Source organism: Acanthochromis polyacanthus, chromosome 11 (assembly GCF_021347895.1).
Source record: "Acanthochromis polyacanthus isolate Apoly-LR-REF ecotype Palm Island chromosome 11, KAUST_Apoly_ChrSc, whole genome shotgun sequence".
NCBI lineage: Eukaryota > Metazoa > Chordata > Actinopteri > Pomacentridae > Acanthochromis > Acanthochromis polyacanthus.
This window is the reverse complement of record NC_067123.1, coordinates 28,778,565-28,801,262: the sequence shown is the minus strand read 5'-3', so window position 1 is coordinate 28,801,262 and position 22,698 is coordinate 28,778,565. Positions and strand designations below refer to the sequence as shown.

At 42.9% G+C, this 22,698-nt stretch overlaps 2 protein-coding genes across 2 annotated transcripts; one reads left to right on the top strand and one right to left on the bottom strand.

The window, feature by feature from the left end:
- The first annotated feature begins 1,849 nt into the window (after window positions 1–1,849).
- btd (biotinidase) lies at window positions 1,850–6,485 on the top strand. The gene is given in 10 exon segments (XM_051955092.1): window positions 1,850–1,969; window positions 1,971–2,045; window positions 2,047–2,091; window positions 3,513–3,662; window positions 3,776–3,982; window positions 4,049–4,177; window positions 4,264–4,290; window positions 4,292–4,463; window positions 4,466–4,833; window positions 5,463–6,485. Coding segments are annotated over 10 exon segments (1,533 nt in total). The 5' UTR covers window positions 1,850–1,882; the 3' UTR covers window positions 5,736–6,485.
- LOC110956215 (serine/threonine-protein phosphatase 6 regulatory ankyrin repeat subunit A) lies at window positions 5,843–21,420 on the bottom strand. Its single transcript, XM_022201549.2, is given in 30 exon segments — window positions 5,843–6,997; window positions 7,000–7,148; window positions 7,251–7,342; window positions 8,963–9,045; window positions 9,284–9,366; window positions 9,454–9,602; window positions 9,694–9,777; window positions 9,860–9,947; window positions 10,067–10,286; window positions 10,396–10,513; window positions 10,679–10,766; window positions 10,909–11,110; window positions 11,280–11,354; window positions 11,696–11,722; window positions 11,845–11,956; window positions 12,047–12,187; window positions 12,359–12,427; window positions 12,628–12,691; window positions 12,767–12,849; window positions 13,086–13,200; window positions 13,378–13,456; window positions 13,990–14,094; window positions 14,174–14,281; window positions 14,952–15,094; window positions 15,210–15,297; window positions 15,379–15,579; window positions 16,121–16,191; window positions 17,311–17,389; window positions 18,284–18,367; window positions 20,521–21,420. Coding segments are annotated over 30 exon segments (3,303 nt in total). The 5' UTR covers window positions 20,677–21,420; the 3' UTR covers window positions 5,843–6,850.
- Window positions 21,421–22,698: the final 1,278 nt, after the last annotated feature.

Here is a 22,698-nt window from a genome sequence, read left to right as displayed (position 1 = left end):
AGTAGAACACTGATTAATTACTCACCTAGGGCTTTTTAAGGGACATTTTGGCATTTTGAGAGCAAGAAAAAAAACGTGATGACATGGATATCATTGCATTTGCTACTTGTTCCTGTGTTGCTGGTTCTACTTATGCTTTTCTTGCTACAGGAAATCAAATTGTTGGTGATAAACAGAGTCAATTTCTGTATTTATGACTGTCATCACTGGCACAGCTGAAAGCTGCAGCTACAATACATTGCAATGATGACAAACAAAGTAGCATTTATAGTCATTTTATACAAGGTTTCGACAGCTTCTCAGGTGTTTCTGATACCTGGTCCAGATATACATTCTGGTCGGTCATAACAGATGTCCACTGGCTCTCAGGATCAGTGTCTTTGGCTCCAGCAGCTCATATTAGAAACACTTTGCAGTCCACATTTGATCTAATTCATATTTATTCTGTGCAGTTTCTTCAGTCTTCCTCTGAGCTTTTCCTACGGGGTCAGCGAGGATAACGAGCCCCCAAGCAGCCAAACCTGGAACATTAACACAGGTGAGGATTCTTATTCCAAACACAGCAGATGAATACAAAACAAAGTCAGTATTGTGTGTTAGAGCTTACCTGCAGCAAACATAATCTGCGTCACTGTGCCCATGGAAGTGGGTCCGCCTTGTCGCAATCACTTTCCGGGCCGCGTTGAACACATACGCCCCGGATAGGATCAGACCTCCGCCGGAGATCACCCTGCAGCTCCAGCAGTCCTTAAGCATCTGGCCCGGTTTGTTTTCGGGGACAGCGGCTCCTCCTGCCGGGGCTGTTGACATTGTGCTGCAGGTTGGAGCTAACGCTAATATGCTAACAAACCTTCCAGAAACATGGAAGGAGAGCGCAGAAAAAAAGCGAAAAACTACACTAGAGTCCGTTTTTGAAGTCGCTCAAAAAAGTCACCTAAATGAAGAACAAACCTACAACCAAGATTTGTTAGCAGTCCTTGTCTTACAGAGTGAGAGCAGAGCTGTGAGGTCAGACTCAGTGAAGCACTTCCGGGTCACGTGTCTAAAGTTTTCCGGGTCACTGCTGGAGCCTGAAGTGAGCTTCTGGCTCGAGGGTTAAAAGTTAGGGTAAGGGAAATAGAACTTGCAGAGTTCAACTGCAATTTCTGTTGCCCAAGTGGATTAAACCTTTTTGTTAAATCGATTTAAGTCCGGCCCAGTCCTTGATGCACACAAACACACACACGAGTGCAAAGATGAACAAAATTAACTTCCCAAAGTGAAGAATTGTAGTATATATATCAAAGAACCATGTTAGGGGGAAAGTATGTTCTAAGCAAAACAAAGGCTTGCCAAAATTAATCAAACTGATCAACAGAACTTTTATAAGAGTAATTTTCAACGCAATCAGTATCCATAACATAACATGCACATGCAAAAACACCTCTTGTGTGTTCAGCGCAAGGCCATTTTTTATTAAATATTTCGTCCGTCGGAAATGATGATCAGTCTGTACATGCATGTATACTTTCCTTAGTGAGGGGATGCTTCACCTTCTTTTACATCAGAAAAAAGTGGCGTCTTACGTTCACTTAACTTTTCCTTTAACTGTGCAACCAGAAAGCTAACTTCAGTGTGGTTAGTGCTGCTATAACACAGTACGAATGTGACAGTGGTGTCATTGATCAGACCAGTGCAGCCCATCACGAGTGCGCATCATGGAGCTGCTAATTAAACCGCTCAAATACATACTTTAGAGCAGTTGACACAGTTTTCACAATCAAAGCTGCTTATCACTGTTAACTAGTAAATGATGAACTAAGTCAGCGGCTTCTGGACTTCTGACCTTCGGCTTCTGTGTGGTTTTTAACTGCAGTGGTTGGTGTCTCTCAGGGAAGGAACGATGCTGTTGTTGGTTATTGTCAGTGTTTTTCTCTCCGTGGGTCACTCAGATCCCGCTGTGGACTCCTCGTACGTCGCTGCGGTCTATCGAGCACCACGTCGTCCTGAACCCGGATCCTGGAGTCCCTCTGAGCCGCAGCGAAGCTTTGCAACACCTGAAGAAGAAACCTGGACATCTACGAGGAGCAGGCAGCCCGGGCAGCCCAGCAGGTAAACACAAATATGGATCTTTACAGCCAGTAAAACAGGCCTGCACGGTGCTGTTCAACAGCTGTTTCAAAACGTATGAATAAATGAGAGCAGAAAGAATACTACTACGGGTTTTCTGTCATAACAAACACGATTCTCTTACTTCATTTATTTGTATTCTAATAATATGCAGATTTTGATTGTTTTTTTTATATGTTGTGTGTGATTTAGATTGGTTTCATAAATTGACCCCGTTCACAGAAATGCAGCTTTCCACTAATTTGGTCATAAAGCATTTTTTTTGGAAGATTTGTTCCTTTTACTTGCAAATCTCTTCTGGACATTGAGTTTCTTTATGAGATTATATATAATTTGCAGAATACTATAATCTATGTCATGAAATTTCAAGAGTTTTAGCTGAAGGAACAATGGGTTTGTTGGATCTCTGATTATTCTTATGGCTCCATTCTGTAAAATGAAAATACACTGGATGTTTGTGTTCCCCAAATGTCAACACAGTAGGTCTGATATGGAGCAATCAGAGAATTACATAACATGTACACTGCTGTGTTGTCCAACATTTCCTTTACTTTGTATAATATCACAATTGTTTTTGACATTTTTACATTTGTATAATTGATATGTGATTTCCAGTTCAAATTCTCATCAACCATGACACCCCAAAAACTTAGTTTCCCTCACTATTAAACTATTTTAACTTCTGTTTTACCAACAAAGTAAAGCAGCCCCTAAAGGTACAAAAACAAACAATGATCCCACACTGTCAAATTTTAACACTGACCTTTAACTGAACAGGTGACTCAAGTAAAGTCTCAGAGGAAAGAAAAATTTGCAAAAGATTTAACAGTTACCTGAGCTTGAATGATCACAGACAATAAGTATCTGATTGAAAAGTGAATAAAAGCAAGGCTGCATCCTGTAATTTGAGGAAGTTGGAGAATTATGAATACAGACAAAGTGTTGCATAGTAAATCCAGCCAAAAACATTACCTACTGGCTCACAGCTTTCTTAAATTTTTAAGAAAAAAAATGCAGATATGGGCCTCCTCCATTTCCCTCCTTCCTGGTTAATGACCTGCAGAGGAGAGTGTTGACTAGATCACAACACTTTGCATAGTTCTGTGTGCTGGAAAAGATTTGGTGTTTGTATAAGATCAAATATTTATAGTCATATTTTAAGAAAAAACAAAAACTTATTGCTTAAGTAAAAAGACTGACTCCTGTCTGAGGCTTTGAGCAACAAGATGCAAAATAAGTTCAGTGCTTCTTTCCTGTTTTTAATGGCTAGGATAAATGCATGTGCAAACGGAATATTTAGGGGGGAAATTCAAGCAGTAAATAGTGTTTTCACTTGCACACCCTCATAAAGAAATATCCCAGTAGAGCCCTTGCAGCAGATTCATGTCTCATTTCTCTCTCAGGGGGCTCAGATCCTCGTGTTTCCGGAAGATGGCCTCCAGGGTTTCAACTTCACCCGCTCATCCATCTCCAGCTACCTGGAAACCATTCCTGACCCCCAGCAGGAGAGCTGGAACCCTTGCACAGAGCCAGGAAGATACAACACCACTGAGGTTAACGGTTATACATTTAGATTTAACTTTAGCGAGCATAATCAAGGCCTGCTGGATCAAATTCAAGTGACGTAGCTCAGCGTCTGCTTTCACGTAAATCACATTTCTCACAGGTTCTCCAGAGGTTGAGCTGTATGGCCCGTCGGTACAACCTCTACCTGGTGGCAAACATGGCCGTCTGCAGCCCTTCCCCTGCAGAGCGCTCCTCCTCCTCCTGTCCGCTGATGGACGCTGGGCAGTTCAACACTGATGTGGCTTTTCAGGTAGAGTGCAGACCTGAAAGTAGAAATCTACAAAATGCTCAAACACACAGCTTCTGGATCTCACGGGTGTCTTCTTTCACACAGTTCGGATGGGCTGCTGGGTGGCACGCTATCATAATACACCTGTACTTCGAGCAGGCCTTCGACAAACTCCGCAGCCTGAGATTCATAACATTTGATACGCTTTTGCGGGAAAGTTTGGGCCTCATCATCTGCTTTGACATCCTGTTCCATGATCCTACAGTTGCCCTGGTGAGAAGGTACTAAATACACACAAGAATATGCATCCAAGTTTGATTTGTTTCTTCAGCTTTCTCCTCTTGGTGCCTCTTTTTAAGGGTGTACGTCAGCTGATCTTCCCCACAGGCCTGGATGAGCCAGCTTCCCCTCTTGGATTCCATCCAGTTTCAGCGGGCGTTTAGTCTGGGTGCTAATGTCAGTCTACTGGCTGCAAACATCCGCCACGACCGACTCATCATGTCAGGAAGCGGAATCTACACACCTTTTTCAGCCACCTACCACCACGCAAAGACAGGAGAGCAGAGGAGGGGAGGCTGCGGTGGTGGCAAGAGTGCCCAGTGCTAGACCCACTGTGGGCGGGACAGGGCGTAGCTACAGAGTCGTCATCATCATCGGCTACAGATTCTGGCTACTGCCACCAAGACAGCTGCATTGATCCTCCTCCTCCTCCGGTCCCTCCCTCCTATGTCACCTTCACCTCATCCATGATGTATGATCCATTTAAATTCATCCTCTTAAACAACACAGAGGACAAGCTTCAAGTGTGCGACGGCGCTTTTTGCTGTCGCCTGCAGTACAAGTTTCTACCACAAGACGGCAGTAAAGAGCTCTATGCTCTGGGTGCCTTTGCAGGAACTCACGTTGTCAACGGACGTTACGCCCTGCAGGTAGGAAGGGGAGGAAGGTTGAATATTTAAACCTGCTTGACATCAGCCAGCCAAATTTAATGCTTTTTAATCCCATTTTAATGCTATACTGTAAAAATTTTTAAAGCCACGACCATGAACTCAACAAATTACACAGGTTTGTTTTTGTAAAAGATGATTTTTATATGAAATCTGTCCCTACATTTCTCTATTTCTGAATCTGCAGACCACCCCTGACCGCCCATGGGCTGCAGTCATTCTCTGAAATCCACATTTTCAAGCCATTTTGCTGGGAATTTGCATTTCAACCCTTTCTCAGCTTCCTCCACCTGGTCCAACCTGCCATCCACTTCAAAAACATGCAGCTTTTCACAATTGTACCTGACCGGTTGGAACAATATCGCAAGCTTCAGCTTGTTACGTGGATGTACATATCTGACCAATCGCAGTCTATAATTATACATTATTATTGTCCAATATTTTTCTTGAAAACTGCAAAGAATTCTTAATGCACTGAGAATCACATTTAATGGTTTTAATGCCATTTAAGGCCTTCATTTTCACAAAATCAACTTAATGACTATTAATGCTTGACTATTAATGTAAACCTCTTTACAGCTCCTGTTTATCTTCCATATCTCTGTCTACAGGTGTGTGCAGTCGTCCGCTGTGCAGACCTGGAAGCAGGCTCCTGTGCGACAAGAAGTGAAAGAAGCAGAGTCGAAAATGGAGTTGTTCTTGAGGGGATGTTCGGGACCAGATATGTGTATCCATCAGTTTTGGCGAGCGGTGTGGTCCTGGAGCAGCCACAGACTCTGGAGAAAACTGCAGATGGGAGAGTGACCATGAAACACTGGAACATGACAGGCGGCCTGGTTACTGCCTGTCTGTATGGACGAATGTACCACCTGGACAGTGAGTAGATGTGCCGCAAAGAGGGGACACTAAATGCGTTTAAAATGATAAAAACAGCTGAAAATGTTCCGGTAATGACATTCAGCTTTTGTATTATATCATATACAAACTAAAATCAAAAACAAATTTCTTTATTCATCTACTTTTACTTAATCTTTACAAACATTGCACCAAGTAGCATTCATCCTCCGCCTGAAAGTTGCATATTCCTATAAAGGCAATATTTAATCATTTCTCTCGCTCTCACTCCCCCACACACACACACACAGTCACACACATATTCACACAGTATTCGCCACTTTCCCGCCTCCAGTACGGAACAGACATTAAGTAGTTACAGCATCACAAGTGAATAATTCCTTGGGCCGCTCATTCAGGCTGTCAGCCAACTGACTCCTGAACCAGTTGTACAGTAAATGGGTCTTACATCCACCTGCTGTCAGGATCACCCCTCAAGGATTCAATCAATAAATACACAGGATTCACAAATGACCTCCTCTCCTTAGGAATCGAAAAGTGGTTCCTAATTCTCAACACAGCATTCCCAGTGTCCTTGAGTGACAGTCGTCGGTGTCTGCCGTCACAGCTAAAGAAGACCTCGGAATAAAAAAAAAAAAAAAAAACCAACCTAAAAGTACAGCAGGGAAAACACTTAATCACGTGTCCCGCAAGATTGTCCCTCTGTTTTGTTTTTCTTTTGAATATTGTGCCTAAACAGCAGTCCTCTGTAGATGCTTCTCTAATAAAATGGAAGGAAATCTCTGGAAAGGCTTCAAACGATTCCAGGAAGTATCAGGAAACCATAGGAGCTTAATTTAAAAGGAAAACCAACATTGCTTTAAGTTTAAAAAGACATTAGCCATGTTACTGACCATACAGTGATGCTGCCTGAAAAGTGTGGATTCACTTTATTCTACAATATTTTCTTCCCTGTGGGTATGCACCTTAAGGAAACAAGCATCTGCTTTACACAAGGATTATTTTTAGATTTGAAGAGGCTTACCTAAAAATAATTTGCTCTATTTTCTCCGTCTTGTCTCTCTTTGTCTCTTCTCAGTGATCTATTAAGGCTCCTGAGTGGCTGGCTAGCATGCCAATATTGTAGGCTCTGTCCAGTTAGTCCTCAGTACGTCTCTGAATCTGAGTCATTCAGTTCGTCGTCCGCAGAGACGGAGGACAGCGGGCGCTCGGGCCTGCAGTAGGAGGCGTGGTCAGGCCTTAGAGGCGGTGGAGTGTCAAAGGCCACGCCTTTCGAGATGTGGTTGGATGTGGGTGGTGGTTGATGACTGTCTGAGTAAGAGACAGTGCGGGCAACGCTGCTATGGTGACCATGGGGGAGGCGGGCATCATGGAGTTGAGGATGAGCGCCAAGCAGTCGGCTACGTCGCGGTTTGGAGCACAAGCCAGAGCTGGAGTGTAACCTGGGAAGAAGAGGAGTGAGGGAGAAACAAAAGTTCAGATTTCATCCCAGAGGTTTGTCTAAACGCTGAGTGTGTGTGTTAAAGTTTGAGATGAAAGCTGACCGTTCTCGTCCACTGCTAACACGCTGGCTCCTTTCCCCAGCAGCTCCTGGACCACCACAGTCAGTCCCTTCCTGGCTGCTACGTGCAGAGGCCTGCAAACAGAGGGAGACGCACAGTTAAAGGAACATACACTGCTTTGTTTTATCTATTACCTGAAGTTATTAACTCCAAAGTGCACGTCAAAGGGAGTTTATCTCTCCCACAGAAAACGCTGCTGTGGAACCTTTTGAGCCTGAGGTTATTTTCAGGGGTAATTTCACTACTTCTACTTTTAACCTCATATTTTGGTCATTGCAACACCTAGCTCACACATGCTGTTGAGGTTTTTTTAGAACAGTCTAGGCTATCCAGAGTTTCCATCATTTGATGTGAAAAAAATTGCAGATATTTTAAATTGTCCCTTCTACTTACAAAAAGAAAACATTTGAAATGAAGTCTTTACATGTATCTGACCACAAAATGCTGGCAGTGAGGATATATTTCCTTACGCTTGGTGGAGAGATTGGCTCTCTGGAATATGGAATATCAAAACTATGAATAGCCTACATGAAGAGGGGACAAACCAGGAAAATGTTGTATAGATACATTTATGAGTGCAATGGTGAGGTCATAAGTAATTCAAAGAAGAGTAATGAGGAAAGAGATGAGTGTTAAACCATAAGCAGGTTGTAACTGTAATCTATTTGGTTGTAAATTTATTTTTTCTTGCTGACACTGAGTCACACAGACAAGAGACGTAACTAGCATTGTTGCAAAGGTCAGATCGTGCAGTTTCATGCGACATAAGCTGCAGTGCTTGCATTGCTTGCTAAAGCCGCTTCTGCTAAGCCTAAATCTCTTTATATTCAGAGATGTAAGGCTACAGTACGTAGCCAACATTGCCAGCTGACCTAACAGAGAGGACTGGACTTTTCAGGAGTTGGCCTAAAAGAGACCGGAACTAAAACTGAGCATTTGAGGCACAGTGAGAAGAGGTGCTGCAGCAATGTACGATAATAAGAAACAATGTGTATTTTAAACATTGAAGTATGTAAATTTATAGTAGTAGAATGCAAAAACAAAATTATAAGACCTGTATATGTGCATAATATGGGCTCTTTAACCCTTGTGTTGTCCTGTGGGTCAAACTGACCCGTTTTAAAGTCTGAAAATGTGGAAAAAATACATTTTCCCAGTGACACTTCTGCTGTCCACATTTTCAATATTTTGGGGAAATTTTTGAATTTTTTTTGCTGGAAAAAAGAAAACATGTAGAAAACATGTTTCTTTAAGAACATTCACAAAAAAATCAACCAAAATCCAATGAATTTTGTTGGATTTTGGTAGTTTTTTTGTGAATGTTTTTAAGAAAACAGAAGTTTTACTGATATATATGTAATCACTTTAGATACTTTAAGAATTTTTGGAAGAATTTTACTCATTTTTTTGAAAGTATTGACAAGAATTTTCTTGCCAAATTTGTTTTTTTAAATAAAACATTTAATGGAAATGTTTAAGGAATTATTGGAATTTTCTTCCTGAAGATTTTGCAAATTTTCTGAAATTTGGGAAAGTTTTTGCTGAATTTTTGGATTTTCTTTCAGACAAGGAAACAGTATTTTTTTTAGTGCCTGTCAATAAAGACAGCAGGAGGATTAAAAGAAGTCCGGTCTTTTCTTAGCAGAGTGCCCTGCTGCTTAGGTGATTACGTGCAGTGTGGGATTACTACATACGTTTGGAGGGCAGCATTGGTGCAGTTGATGAGGTTCCTGTCACTCAGTTTCTCCAGAATTAACAAGGCACTCGTCTCATGAGCCTGACAGGAACAAAGAACAACAACGTGATGAAGAATAAAAGCACAGTTGCTGCAATGACAACAGTTTCAGATTTAAATCTGTACAATAAAAGAGCATAAAAATAAAAAGAGTCGAACTATAATACAAGGAAGTCCCTAATTTACAAGCGGACCAATAGTACCTTCCCAACAGCTGGATTTATTTTCTTTTTGGACATTTTGAACAGGCAAGAAAAAAAAAAAAAACAATGGCTGCTACCTTGCTGCAAGCCAGATGTAATGCTGTGTTCCTGTGTGAGTCCTGTAGTGCCAGGTCTGCTTTAGCGCTGCTCACCAACACCTCTGCGAACCATCAATGGAGAGTTATAGGTTTAGAAAAAAAAAAAGGGACAACACTTCATTAATCAATTTATCAGTAAGTATACTGACCTACTGCATTGGTCTGTCCGTTCAGAGCTGCCATCATCAGTGGCGTCCTGTGCATTTGTGTGTCTACAACATTTGCCTGAGCTCCGTGGCTCAGAAGAAGTGAAATACACTCCACATGGTCAGAAAAAGCTGCAGCATGAAGTGGGGTCCTGCATCAAAATCAGCACAGTTAATGCAATACCAAGTTTGTGCTTTTGTGACAACGCATAATGTAAATTTTTGTTTGTTTGTATCTCTCACCTGCCCTTAGAGTCAGTGGTGTTGACGATATTTGCACCCAGGGAATCAATTAGCATCTCAGCCACTCCCTCATTGTCGTTCATACTGAAACAGACAACACACTCTGTCACATAACCTCAGACCACATCCATCCTCATGACATTTAAAGGTACAAACAGTGTCTTACACGGCACAGTGTAGTGGGCTGAACGAGTTTCCTTGAATCTTTCTGAATACCTCCTGATCTAACAACACCTCCACACATGCATCATAACCTAGGAAAACAGAGAAAAGGCGGAACAGAAAGAGAGAAACCAATGTAAACTTTGCTGTGACTTCATGCAAAAAATAGATGTTGACGTGTTCTCAGGCGTGACATGTTGTGTCTCAGTACCGTTGTAGCAGGCCCAGTGCAGTGGTGTGTAGCCCTGGCTGTCAGTGAGGTGTGTCTGAGTGTGTGAGGTGCTGGTGGTCTGCAGCAGGGCGCCCAGGACACCCACACGGCCGCAAGCAGATGCCAGGTGAAGGGGGGAGCGGCCCCGGATGTCCTTCACACACACACTGGCCCCCCGTTGGAGGAGGGCCTCCACACACTCCTCCTGGCCTGTCACTGCCTGTGTAAAGACATGGAAATATCAGAAATGTTAAACAAAGTATAGAACATTTAATAATAATATAGATATTTATTTGTTGCTGTACAGTTTAAGCTGTGATTTCTCTTACCCCTCGGTGTAGTGCTGTCCTGCCCCAGCGGTCTTGGTGCTCCACACTGGCTCCTTGACTGAGCAGAGAGTACACACACTCTGTGTGTCCACTCAGCACTGCCAGCATCAGAGCAGTCCTGCACACAGTGTGGAAATATTGCTTAACTTAATAAGATTGCTTATTTAATTTAGCTTCCAGCTGAAACCAGTTAAAGTGACATCCTCAGACAAAACAGTAGCATAATGAACTCACATAGGAGCCTTCAGCCCAAGTCATTTAGTCTATGCACACACATACTCACTGTCCGTTGGTGTCTTGTGCGTCCACATTAATGTGTTGGTCGTTGCTGCTGATGAGCAGGCGCAGGCACTCTGGGTGGCCATTCATAGCTACAGCAGACACACACACACACACACATGCTGGAGCTTGACTTATTTTCTAAAGCAACGAAATATTTCTAATTTGAAAATGCAGAAACTGAAGCTCCTTTGTGGGATTTCTGAGGTTCTACATGTCTGCTTGTGTAACTACCTGCAGCATGTATGGCTGTCTTTTTGTGTATGTAGTCACGGGTCATGGGAGAGGCGCCGTGGTGTAGCAGCAGGGAGACGCACTCCTGATGACCCTTGGAACAAGCCAGACTGAGAGGGGTTCGTCCCTCCGGGCTGCGGACGTCCACATCCAGCAAGGATGACAAGAGGACCTCTAATGCTCCACAGTGTCCATGGTAGGCCTGGATGAATGAAAGACGCACACAGAAACAGACACTCTTCATTTAAAAATAATGCTAGCATACTGTCATAGATGGCTAGATAGAGAAAGAAGCAAAATGGCAGTGAAATCCTGGTTATGAAAGAGACATAGAGCCAAACGTAAATGTGCTGACAAATCCCAGAACTCACCGCCAGATGGAGCGGACTGACTGGAGCCTGGCTCTCTGAGTCACTCAGAATGTCTGTTCCTGATGTCTCCATTAGCTGAAACAGAAAGCTGGTTATGTAATTCAGATCTAGGTTGGCACATATGGAAAGTCACCGCCTCATTAAAGTGGCACTAAAATAAAATTATGCTCACATTATTTCATGTACTTCAAATTTATTGAAAAAAACGAAGCAGCTGCAGGGTTTTGCAAAAGTGTGTGCCAAAAGGAGACTTGGATTTGAAAATGCCTCCACATTGTACTGTACGAAGTCATCCAGTGAAAAAGAAAAGAGGTGTCACAGCAAGTGATGTAGCCACGACACTATGACAAGAGGAGCTGCTTACAAGAAGTTTATGTAAGACATCACTGTGCTACAGTGGGTCATTTGTTTCTTACCACATCAAGAGGTGTCTCGCTTGCCACCTGAAAGAAACACAGACAAACAGGCCTTATGATATGATCAATGTTTTTTCATGCTTTTTGACTCTGTGTAAGACATGCAGTGTTTTTCCCTCATTTTGACTCCATGCAGCAGCTGCACTCACCAGCTCCAGGCACAGAGTACGTCCATAGGCTGAAGCATAGTGCACTGCACTGTAACCCTGTTTGTCTCTCACTCCTGGATCAGCATCATTCCTCAACAGATATTCCACACATCTGATGAAGGAAAAACAAAAGCATTCATCTGACACAATGGATTCTTTGATACATAACTAGACTCTGTACCATTTGAACAGCAGAACTTACTTTCCATCAGTGTCTGCAGCAGCAGCGTAGTGTAAAGGGCTACAGCCTCTCTGGTCCAGCTCATTAACACTGGCTCCAGAGCCCACCAAGGCAAACACACACTGGTAGTTACAGTTGGCCGATGCATAGTGTAGTGGAGCCCTGGGAGGTTCAGAAGACTTTATATTAGCCACTATTTATGTGAGTGAGGATTGTAGTCCAAAGTTTACTGTATTTGACACTTACTCTACTTCTGTTTTAGGCTGCCAAGCTGGCACTGTTGCTGTGACCCCTGCATTACACTGTTAGTCTGATTTTGTCATTGTAACTTACCTTCCAAAGTTATCCTTCCTGTTGAAGTCTGCTCCTATGTTTAACAGCAGGTTCAGACACTCCAGGTTCCTGTTGGAGGGACAACTTTAACTGTGACAACTGTCGAGAAACCAATGAGCGCATTACATCACAACAAAGCACAAAAAAATTCAAACAAACATGTTAAAATATGCCAAAAAGCTGGTTGAATGCTGAAAAAGGGAACCAAGGTAACAATAAAAAAAGAGGATCAGTATGAAAAAAACAAAGCAGTAAGCAATAATAATCACCCTCCAGCTGCAGCAGCATGTAGACAGGTCCTTCCAAAGTTGTCAGGGGTGTCAATGACAAACCCTGCACAAATATGCAATCAGCATCAGTTTGGATGTCAGCTAGGTGATTCGATGAATGGTGCGAGCATGAATGTACCTGAGGACAGCAGCTTCCTGCAGCAATCTGAGAAGCCGCTGAGAGCTGCCAGGTGTAGAGGGAACATCCCATGAATGCCTCTCCTACAGACGATTAAAGGCAAAGAAAGAGAAGACAAGTCATTACAGGACATGGGGGGGGGAGTTGTGAGTGTGTGCATTTTTGATGACAGGAAGAAAATAAAGAAAATGGTTTATCCTGATTTTAAACATCTCCAGTCATTAAACTGTGCCATTGTTATTTGTGATTCCTATTACTAAAGCCTAAATTGTTTTAAGCAGAAAGGCAGACAGATGGTTAAATGTCAGTGGTTACTCACTTGGCGGTATTGGCTCCGTGTTTGATGAGTGCTGTGATGATGAGCTCATGGCCATAGCGGGCTGCTATGTGGAGGGCAGTGTTTCTGCTCTTGTCCTCACTATCAATCTCAGCTCCTACACAAACATGAATAAAAGGCTGGTTTTTTCCTTCCCTTAAACAGCATGAAAACAGTCGACAAAAAGGGAGATTATGTGATGTATATCATACACTGCATTTACAGTTACTGCCCTGATATCCAAACTAATTTGAATTCATGCATGAAACAGACAGCACACGGTGGGGGCTCTCACCATTTTGAATGAGGGCCTGTGAGCAGGAGAACCGTCCATGTGTAGCTGCCATGTGGAGGGGAGTCTTACCATCCTTACTCTGGACAGATGGATGGCGAGACAGGGAAGAGAGGTAGAGAAGGAAGAAAACAATTGTAATTTTTAGGTTTATATATCGGTGCAACTGCAGACAGGCATTAAAGTACCAGTATGAGCAACTCATCTACTGTGTGTCGAACACTGTAGTGGTAAAATGAACAGAAGCCATCTTAGACCCCCTTATGGGCCACACAAACACCCACACACATAATCTCGGAGCAGCTTGCTGCCTTAGGGAGTCACCCCTCCCTCTCCATCTTCCATATGGCCTTGCATCTTGAGGCTGTGGGGACCTCATATCAGTTTCCATCACTGCGAGCAAAGTGTTAACAACACTGTCACTTCAGCTTTTTACCATACACTGAGCAGGAAACACATTGGCAAGACCTGAGGACACTTTTAAAATGTGTTCTTTTTATAATAAACACAGGTGATGCCTAAAACTCCCACCTTTGTTGTATCATTATAAAGCACGTACAGCTAAATGTGTAGATTTCGGAGTTTGAATGAAAGTGTGTCTGCATACAGACAGACCTGCAGGTTGATGTGAGCTCCATGGGCCAACAGCAGCTCCTGGCACAGCGCTCCTTGCCGTGAAGAGGAAGCAAAGTGGAGAGCAGAAAAACCCCTCTCGTTCACCTAGAGCAATGTAATTACACAATTAAACGCACATACTTACCACGCACTTACTGTCTGGCACAGAGTCATGCACGCATACCTGGTTGACGTTGGCTCCGGCCTCAATGAGCTCACCGACCACCACATCCTGTCCGTTGTAACAGGCCAAATGGAGCGGTGTGTTGCCATAGCTGTTCACCTCGTTCACCTATGCAAAGAGAAATAATCTGTATTTATGCATGGTCATAGGTGTTTTGGTGTTCTGCAGGAGTCATAGGCCTCCCTCAGCCTCTTCTTTGCAGAGGCACTCAGTTTTTGAGGATGGCCTGCTATGGGAAGTTACACGCATTTGTCATTTCTTCCATTTCTAAGTAATGGATTTAACTGTACTCCAAAGCAGACATTCAGTCACTAGGAAATTTTCCTGTATCCATCTATGACTTATTCTTTAAAACAACCTTTTCACAGAGTTGCTTGAAGTGTTCTTTTGTCTTCATGGTATAATTATAGCCAGAAGAACCGATTTACTAGTGACTCATTTCACTCAGATGATCTACATTTCACAAATTGTGTGACTTCTAGCAGCAATTGGCTGCAGCTGTCCTAAATTAGGTGAAATCTTAAACTTTACTTTGTAGAAATCTGTTTTCACTGTAACACAAGAGTATTTTCTTTGTAAATTCTTGTTTAAAAAAAAACCCAATTTAAGCTGAACATCATTCAGTGTTGAAAAGCAGTAAAAGGGGAAATTATCCAAAGGGTTGAATATTTTTTATAGACACTGTATAACTGCACTTAGAAATTTAGTTATTGTAATTTTGGCACATTACCCACACTTTAAATACATTACTAGCATGTGTGTACATATGTGTACTAACATGGACACCCAGGCTCAGCAGGTAGTGCACTGTGCTGCTCATGCCACTGGAGGCGGCTGCATGTAGCGGTGAATAGGCCTTCTTGTCCTTACAGTCGACTTCAGCTCCACTGGCCACCAATAACTTCACTACCTCCAGGTGACCTGATAAAGTGTGTTGAAAGGGAGATAAGCCAAATGTCCTTCAGTCAAAACATACACGTCACCTTGTCCTATGTATCTAGACTACCACTGCAAAACTAGATTTCAAAAATCTTACCCATGTAGGCTGCCCAGTGGATGGCTCTCCTGTCCTTCTTGTCAAACGCATTAATGTTGGCTCCTCTGGACAGCAGCAGCTTCACCATCTGACATACAGGATTCAGGTTAAATAGCTGCTGATGAATGTTTGCCTGTGTGCACACGGTGTTTAAGTGAAAATGACCAACCTCTACATGTCCACTGAAGGCAGCGTGGTGCAGGGCAGTGCGTCCGGCCCGGTCAGATACATTGACATTACTAAGCAGTGGGACCAAAGCCTCAGCACAGCGTACTGCTTTGTTGCTAGCTGCTACATGGAGCGGCGTCTGCCAGTTCTTGTCCCGAGCGTTCACATCTGCACTGTGCTTTAGTAACACCGCCACTGCATCCTGAATAGAAAGCGAGCATGGGTCAGAATGTGCAGACAGAGAGTCTCTCTGGGAATGTGCCTCGATGTTCTAATAAAGTACATGCCAGTGTTTGCAGGTGGCTGTGTGGGTGTTTAGAAAATTCTTTGCTATTCTTGTAGGCCTTTTTTTTTTAGCACAGAGAAGGTGAAACAACACAAGGGGCTGTGTTAGTTTGGGCATACTGCCCAGGACCAAGATGAGCAGGTAGAGATTTTGAAGGATTCACAAACACATAGTCATGGCACAGGAGTTATTTCCATTTGCCCCTGTAATTTATCACAACAATTTTCTCAAACCCTTGCCAGTCAGATATTTCTAAGTTATACTGTCAGGTATGTGTACATTAAATGCTATTATCATTGGGGATTTGTCTAATAAAACATCTTATGACAGGCTATAAAAACCTAAATGTGAGAATCAGCGCATTTCATTGCTTGTGAGTGACAGCAGAGAACCAAGTCAGAGCTGCAGTGGAGTCACCAGAGTATACATTGGCATGTGGATTTGTGTAATGTGTTACCTCACTACAAGAAGCGACAGCTCGGTGAAGAGGCGTCAGCCACTTGTTATCTTTGGCATTAACTCGGGCTCCTCGAATGAGAGAAAGAGAAAGAGAGAAAAAGATGTTAGAAAAACATCAATACAGGCAGACACAGCAAAGGCAAACATGGTGAAAACCCGAAACATAGCTGACCTAAAGGCAGGCCAAGTCTAAAAGGCTTTTTACATGATTTGTGGAAAGGGGTAATGAGCCAACAGTGCCTGGAAGATATAAAACTCCCATGATCCTCTTTGGCACAGCTTGGGGGTTAAAATAGCCCTAAAGCTGCACCTGTTGCAAGCACTTCATATTATTGAGAAACACTGAACACGCACACACGCACACACGCACACGCACACACACACACACACACACACACACACACACACACACACACACACACACACACACACACACACACACACACACACACACACACACACACACACACACACACACACACACACACACACACACACACACACACACACACACACACACAACCATTTTACTGCTCTTGCGTTACGCTTGTGTAAGCTCCTCCTCCTAACGTTCTCAGCTCAGTTCACTGAAAGCCAAGAAAGACTATCAGATGATTGATAAATAAGTACTAGAAATGTCACCAGTCACTAAGAGACAGTTACTGAGCAGGGCGTGGATATTACTGAGGGAATGGAGTGTAGCATGTGAGGGTGAAGGAGATGACAAACAGTCAGGCCCTTTGAGGAATTCAGAAAAACCAGAGCCGGAGGGAAAAGATGCAGAGCAAACTACCAGGACACAAGTAAAGGACCTCATTCCACTGATGAAATGTATAACATTTGGCTGAACAATGACTCTCAAAACTGTGTCTTACAATTTCCTTTCACATTTAAAGATTTTTCTGGACAGCATATTTAACAGAGAGACTTTTCACAGGCCGATGACCAAACAATACTGCACTGTGAGTAAAAGGAATTTATAAGCTTAAATTGGAAGAGGCAACATTTAGAAACACATAGTCAAATAAATGCGTACAGGAATAGATACTGACAGACAGTGTGGATGGGTGAGTGAGCTCACAAGTAGAATTGATACTTGAGGTGCACAGATATTAGTTGGCAATTAAACAGAGCAGATGGATAGCACTTGATAGATTGCAGCTAGCAGAGCAGGGGTGTAGTGTTTACCTGAGAGGATGAGCAGTTCGATGATCTCAGCGTCTCCCAAGTAGGCTGCAGCATGCAACGGGGTCCGCTTCTCATTATCCTGGAAGGACGTTCAAAAATGAACAAAAAAACAACTGAAATTGAAACATAGCCGGGGTTTTCTTTTTCCCATTTCATACAACTATAGGTCATACATCATGAGCAGTGAGAACACGCATCACTTGGGAAAAGAAAATCTATAGACCTCACACAGTTGCAGACCACAAGAAACATGAGACTAGAGCGACATGGCAAAAATTGTCTATCATCTGTTCACGTTTATTCTTCCCTTCACTCCATCACTTCAACACACTTTGCCTGCTGCTGCTGCACCCCCCAGCTCTCTCTATTCCAGCGCAGCAAAGAGCAATCAGCGAAGTGGGGCTATAAACAAATGTCATGTGACTGCAAAAGCCCCGGGCCAGTGTTGCTGACTCCAGGGAGACTCAGTGTGATGATCCCAGCACTATAGGTCCACAGAAAGACAGAAGTGAAGGGAGAAAAGCAAACAATAGAAGTGAATGGGGCATAAACTGAGGAAATACTTTTAGACTGACACAGGACAGAGAGGAAAAGCAATGGGAGAAGAAGGAAAGATTAGGTGGAGGTTATGCCCTTGAGCATCAGAGACGTTATAGTGTTATGAACACTTCATGTGTTCTGCTGGGTTGACCGCTACATAAGATGGAGAATGTAGAAAGCTGCCAGAAGCTGCGTTCCATCAGTCAATCGATCAGTTGCAGCCCTGATCAATTGTGGCCTGCTGCCAGACTGCTGCAATTCTTGCTGTCGTTTATGTCATGTGTCAAATGCACAAAGATACCATCAGAGCAAAACAAAACCATCATATCCTCTATGAAAGGTAGAAAATATGCAGCGAAACAAAATGCTGACATGTGAAATCTTGTAACAAAGCTAAAGCAAATGGACCTGAAACAACATGAGAGCAACAAACCTGAATGTTGACATCCTCTTTCTTGAATATGAGGGAGCGAACTTCATCTGGGTCCACATTGAAGATGGCTCTTAACAGAGACGGCTTCAGAGACAGAAAACAAAAACAAAGTCATAAAAACAAAAGATGAGAAAATGAGCACTAGCTCTTCAATTTGCAAGGCAGTCATTTTCTGTGCTGACAACTGTGCTATCAGTGAGAGTTATAGATGGGCCTCGCATACGTACAATATAATCCTGGGTTGGGACAGAGCCATAGGTCACAACTGGCTGTATATCACCTATTTGTTTATGAAAGTAGCAGCTGCAGGCTGGACAATAAAGTCGAGCAAGCATTCACACACCGTAAATGTTTGAGTAGATCTGTGAGGGGTTAAAGCTGCGATCTCTGCCATGTAGTGAAAGGACAGCTAATTAAATATTGATGTAAAAGACACATGGCATATAAAAGAAAAATCAGGGCTGGCTGTAAATAGAGAAATGTGTCCTTATCATTTTAATATTAGGGCAATTAAAACAAGTTATACAAGGTGTGCGTGTTCTAAAGAAGAGCTGTCAAATTTCCCTGGAAGGAGGAAACTGCAGCTGAATGAGGGACAGAAAAACACTGCAAGCACACACCACCCGCCACCTCAACAAGTGTTAGCATTCATGCTAATGTGCATTAATGTAAACAGCTGGCATGGGTACAAGAGTGTACAAGTGGCACGGGTGTTGTGTTACTTTTGTCTGTAAAGTGACCTTGGGTGTTGTGAAAGGCACTGCCAAATAAAATGTATTATTATTATTAATAATAATAATTATTATTATTAAGAGTGTGGTGCTGCCTGATACTGAATGGGATTTGTAAACAGTGTTGTTCTGCAGTCATGAAAAGCCTTCCAGAGGTGCCGGTGGGAAACACAAAAGCGTACTCCATTCAAATTAAAGGTTAAAGGAAGCAGCTATTTTAAGCTCACAATTTTACTCCAGATACTGGGTTCAAATATACACTACTCTTTCATATTAAGGGTTAATAATAATTATTGTCTCAGATAGCAAACAGAACCTTGAACGCTGCTGTTAAAAATCAAACTGAAACAAAATAATCCACAAAAGAACAACTCTGGCCTGCCTGCATGCTTCATTTTTTCCTACATTCTTTTAAATTGCACAAGTTGTGCCATTTTCACATGACAGTCAACAAAACTGTATGTAGCAAAAAGAGATTTAATTTGCAAACTGTTTCAAAATGTCTGAAAAATCAACAAGCTAAGGCTAAGGATTTTATCTGGGGAATAATAGCATTAGTGCAAAATTTTGTGTCAGCATTTTTCTTCAAGTGGTGAAATATTACAGAAAATGCACTGACAAACTTAAAAAAACCTTAAACATTAACAAGTCTGAATCACATAATACTGCCATTATCTCTTTTGCAGTTCATTATGTATGTAGAGTCTGTTGAAGCACCGTGTCTATTTAACTAATGAACTTTTTCACAAACAGGCATTTTCCACCAGAGAGGCCAGTCGTGGTGAAGTGAGATTGAAGTTATGCCATTCAGTACTTAGTGCTATAAAAATGCGACTTACTATACAAGTGGTACTATAAAAGCACCATGATGTCAACACGCACCTTATTCTCGGCCACTATGTTTTCCCCAACCCTCTCTCATTTCGTCCCACCTAAAAATAAGTGGGGCTGCCTAGCATGCCGGCATCTGTCTCATTCCTATTACACTGATGATCACTGAAACAAGGTCAGAAATCGAAGAAGATAGACAGACCCTGAGCACACACCCTGTCATCAGAGAAGGCACATCGTCTCTGGCTTTCCCCTTCTCAGTGCACACTTCAAAGAACAGGTTTCATAAGATGAAAAGGCTTATTAACGTGTTTCAATGGTAGGCTTGCCCTTTGTACAACCGGTACTGGAGACTACAAAGCCCAGGCTTTGCTCATAATCTATACCAACCAGAAGTCTTCTCATATGGCAGCACTATAAAGGTGATTGTACTGGTGCTATCTTTAGCATTGGATAACATGTGATAGCAGTACATTGTATTTTTATGCAATGGAACATGTAGCTGTGCACTGCAGCACAGGTTTAAACTTCAAGCCTGGTTCAAGAACTGCAGTAGCTTGTTTCAAATCGTAGTTAATGCTGTCATTTACACCTTAAACATGGAAAATACTGAATCAAAGATTCAGCAAACTCTAATTTTATCACGAGAGAACCAGACACAAGGCCCCGTCTCACCTTGTCATCCTGAGCGGCAGCCCTTCGAGAGGCATGATGGGATCTGCGGTCTGGGGATGATTTGGGCCGAGGAGGTGGGGATGAAGACGAGGGCTCATCCTCCTCTACCTCCTCCAGCACCACGATACACACACGGCTAGCGCGCTCTGACCGCATCAGGAACAAACATTCACGCACCACACAATCGCTCACACACTCCGTCTCCCTCACTCACACACATAAATACATACTGTTCCTTCGTTCATATGTGCGCAAATCAGGAGCGCAAAGGTCAGCAATAAATCCCACAGACATAGTGTTTTCCTCGTAAACAAACAGTGCACATCTTCGTGTAAAATCCAACGTGAAATCCAGCTCTGTCCTCTATCTGTCAGTGCCGCTTTGCTGCATGTCTCTTCTCCTCCTCTCTCCTCTCTCTCAGCCACGCTCACGCTCTCTGTGAGCAGCGGTAGCAGAGACGGCAGGGAATTCCTCTGCGTAATGGTGGCGGTAAAAGAGGCATGCGGCAGAATGAGCCTGGGCTGCCTAGCAGCACACAGGAAGCTACATATCCTCACTGCTGTGCTGCAGCCAAGCAACACACACACGCATACACGCATCTGATGCAAACACACACACACACGCACACAGAGACCCTGTGATTAGCGGGGACGGGGGCAGCAGCACTCAATGTATGTGTGGGTATGCATCGCTCAGTTCAGGCAGACTGCTGAAGCCAGCTCTTTCAAAAGAAGAGAGAGGGAGAGGAGGGGCAGGGGGAGGAGAGAGGAGGTGAAAGAGAGAGGGAGCGAAAAAGAAAGAAAAAGGGGGAATAAGGACAGGGGCGAGAGAGAGCCAGAGAGAGAGGGAGAATAACTGTAGGCAGGTACCTGGAGTCCTAAAGAACACAAAGAAACCTGGAGATGAATTGTGCAAAGAACAAATATAGAACAAAGAACAGAGGACAGAAATGGGTGCAAATTTGTAGGCAAAAAAAACACTGACAGAGAAAGGAAAGAAATAATAAAAGAGAAGCAAATAGAAAACAGAAAGATAAGATAAGCGATAAGCGAGGTTACTGGGGGAGTAAGGGCCATAGTTTGATGTGTAATTATGATCAGGTCACTTGCTGGATAGTGCTGATTCATGGTTCAGTTCATTGGCATGTGGTGGGGTTTCCTGTTACAACAGTAAAAATAAAAGTGAAAGTGTAATGATTTTACAGGAGAGAACAATGGTTTGACATCATCTAGCCTTTTTTTGAAAACCCTGCAAGCTCCAGCAACCAATACAAGGTTGTTTGTTGAGCGCAGTAACACAATCTGGATATCTAAATGTTTACAACTGCATCACATGACTGATCAGACTCTTGTTTTATGGATTTATTGCTCATCCAACAAAGACCTTGAGTTATTGTTCATTAGAGAAATTATATAAAGCACAGAAAAGCTCCTTATAATTTGTTAATTGGCTAAATGTGAGTTGTTTAAAAAGCTCTAACCAACACAGCACTGTAAAAACAAAACCATGTGCACGACAATGTGGTGCTGTTTTTAGAATTTGCAAAATAAGACTTAAGTGGTCTGCAGGTTCATAAAGTTGGTGCTGAAATAGAAATGCTCTTTCCCTCTAAACGTGGAAGAATAAAAGAAAATGGATTCCAGCTTGGTGCGTGTCCATGTATGTGTGTTCCAGTATCCTCTTTGGTGTATCGGTGGCACAGCTTCAAAAGTCCCCATCTCCTCATTATAAAACTGGAACAAACTGGCTTTGCCAGAGAATGTGAGGGTAGCTAACAAGACCAGTCTGTACGGGCATGTTTGTGTGTGTGTCTCAGTCTCCTTCATATTCAACACAGACCCTAAAGAGAGCAATCTTGCCAAGCCGCACAACCCCATTAACTCAGAGGGAGGGACAGCGCAAAGGGAGGGCGAATAAGAGAGAGAGATTCATTTGGATGGAGCCTTAGTGCAGGCCGAAATTTTAACCCTAATGGCCTTACCATTTAAAAACTTAATATGAAACACAGCCTACAGTCTTTCTGCTCCTACAGCAAACCGAGCTGACGTAACAGATTTGCATCAAAGAGACAAACAAACGATGATGTTTGGGAAGCAAAATATACACACAAACAACCAATGTTTTGTCTATCCCACTTGCTAGCACTGAGGATATTCTCAGCAGTGCAGCCCAAAGATA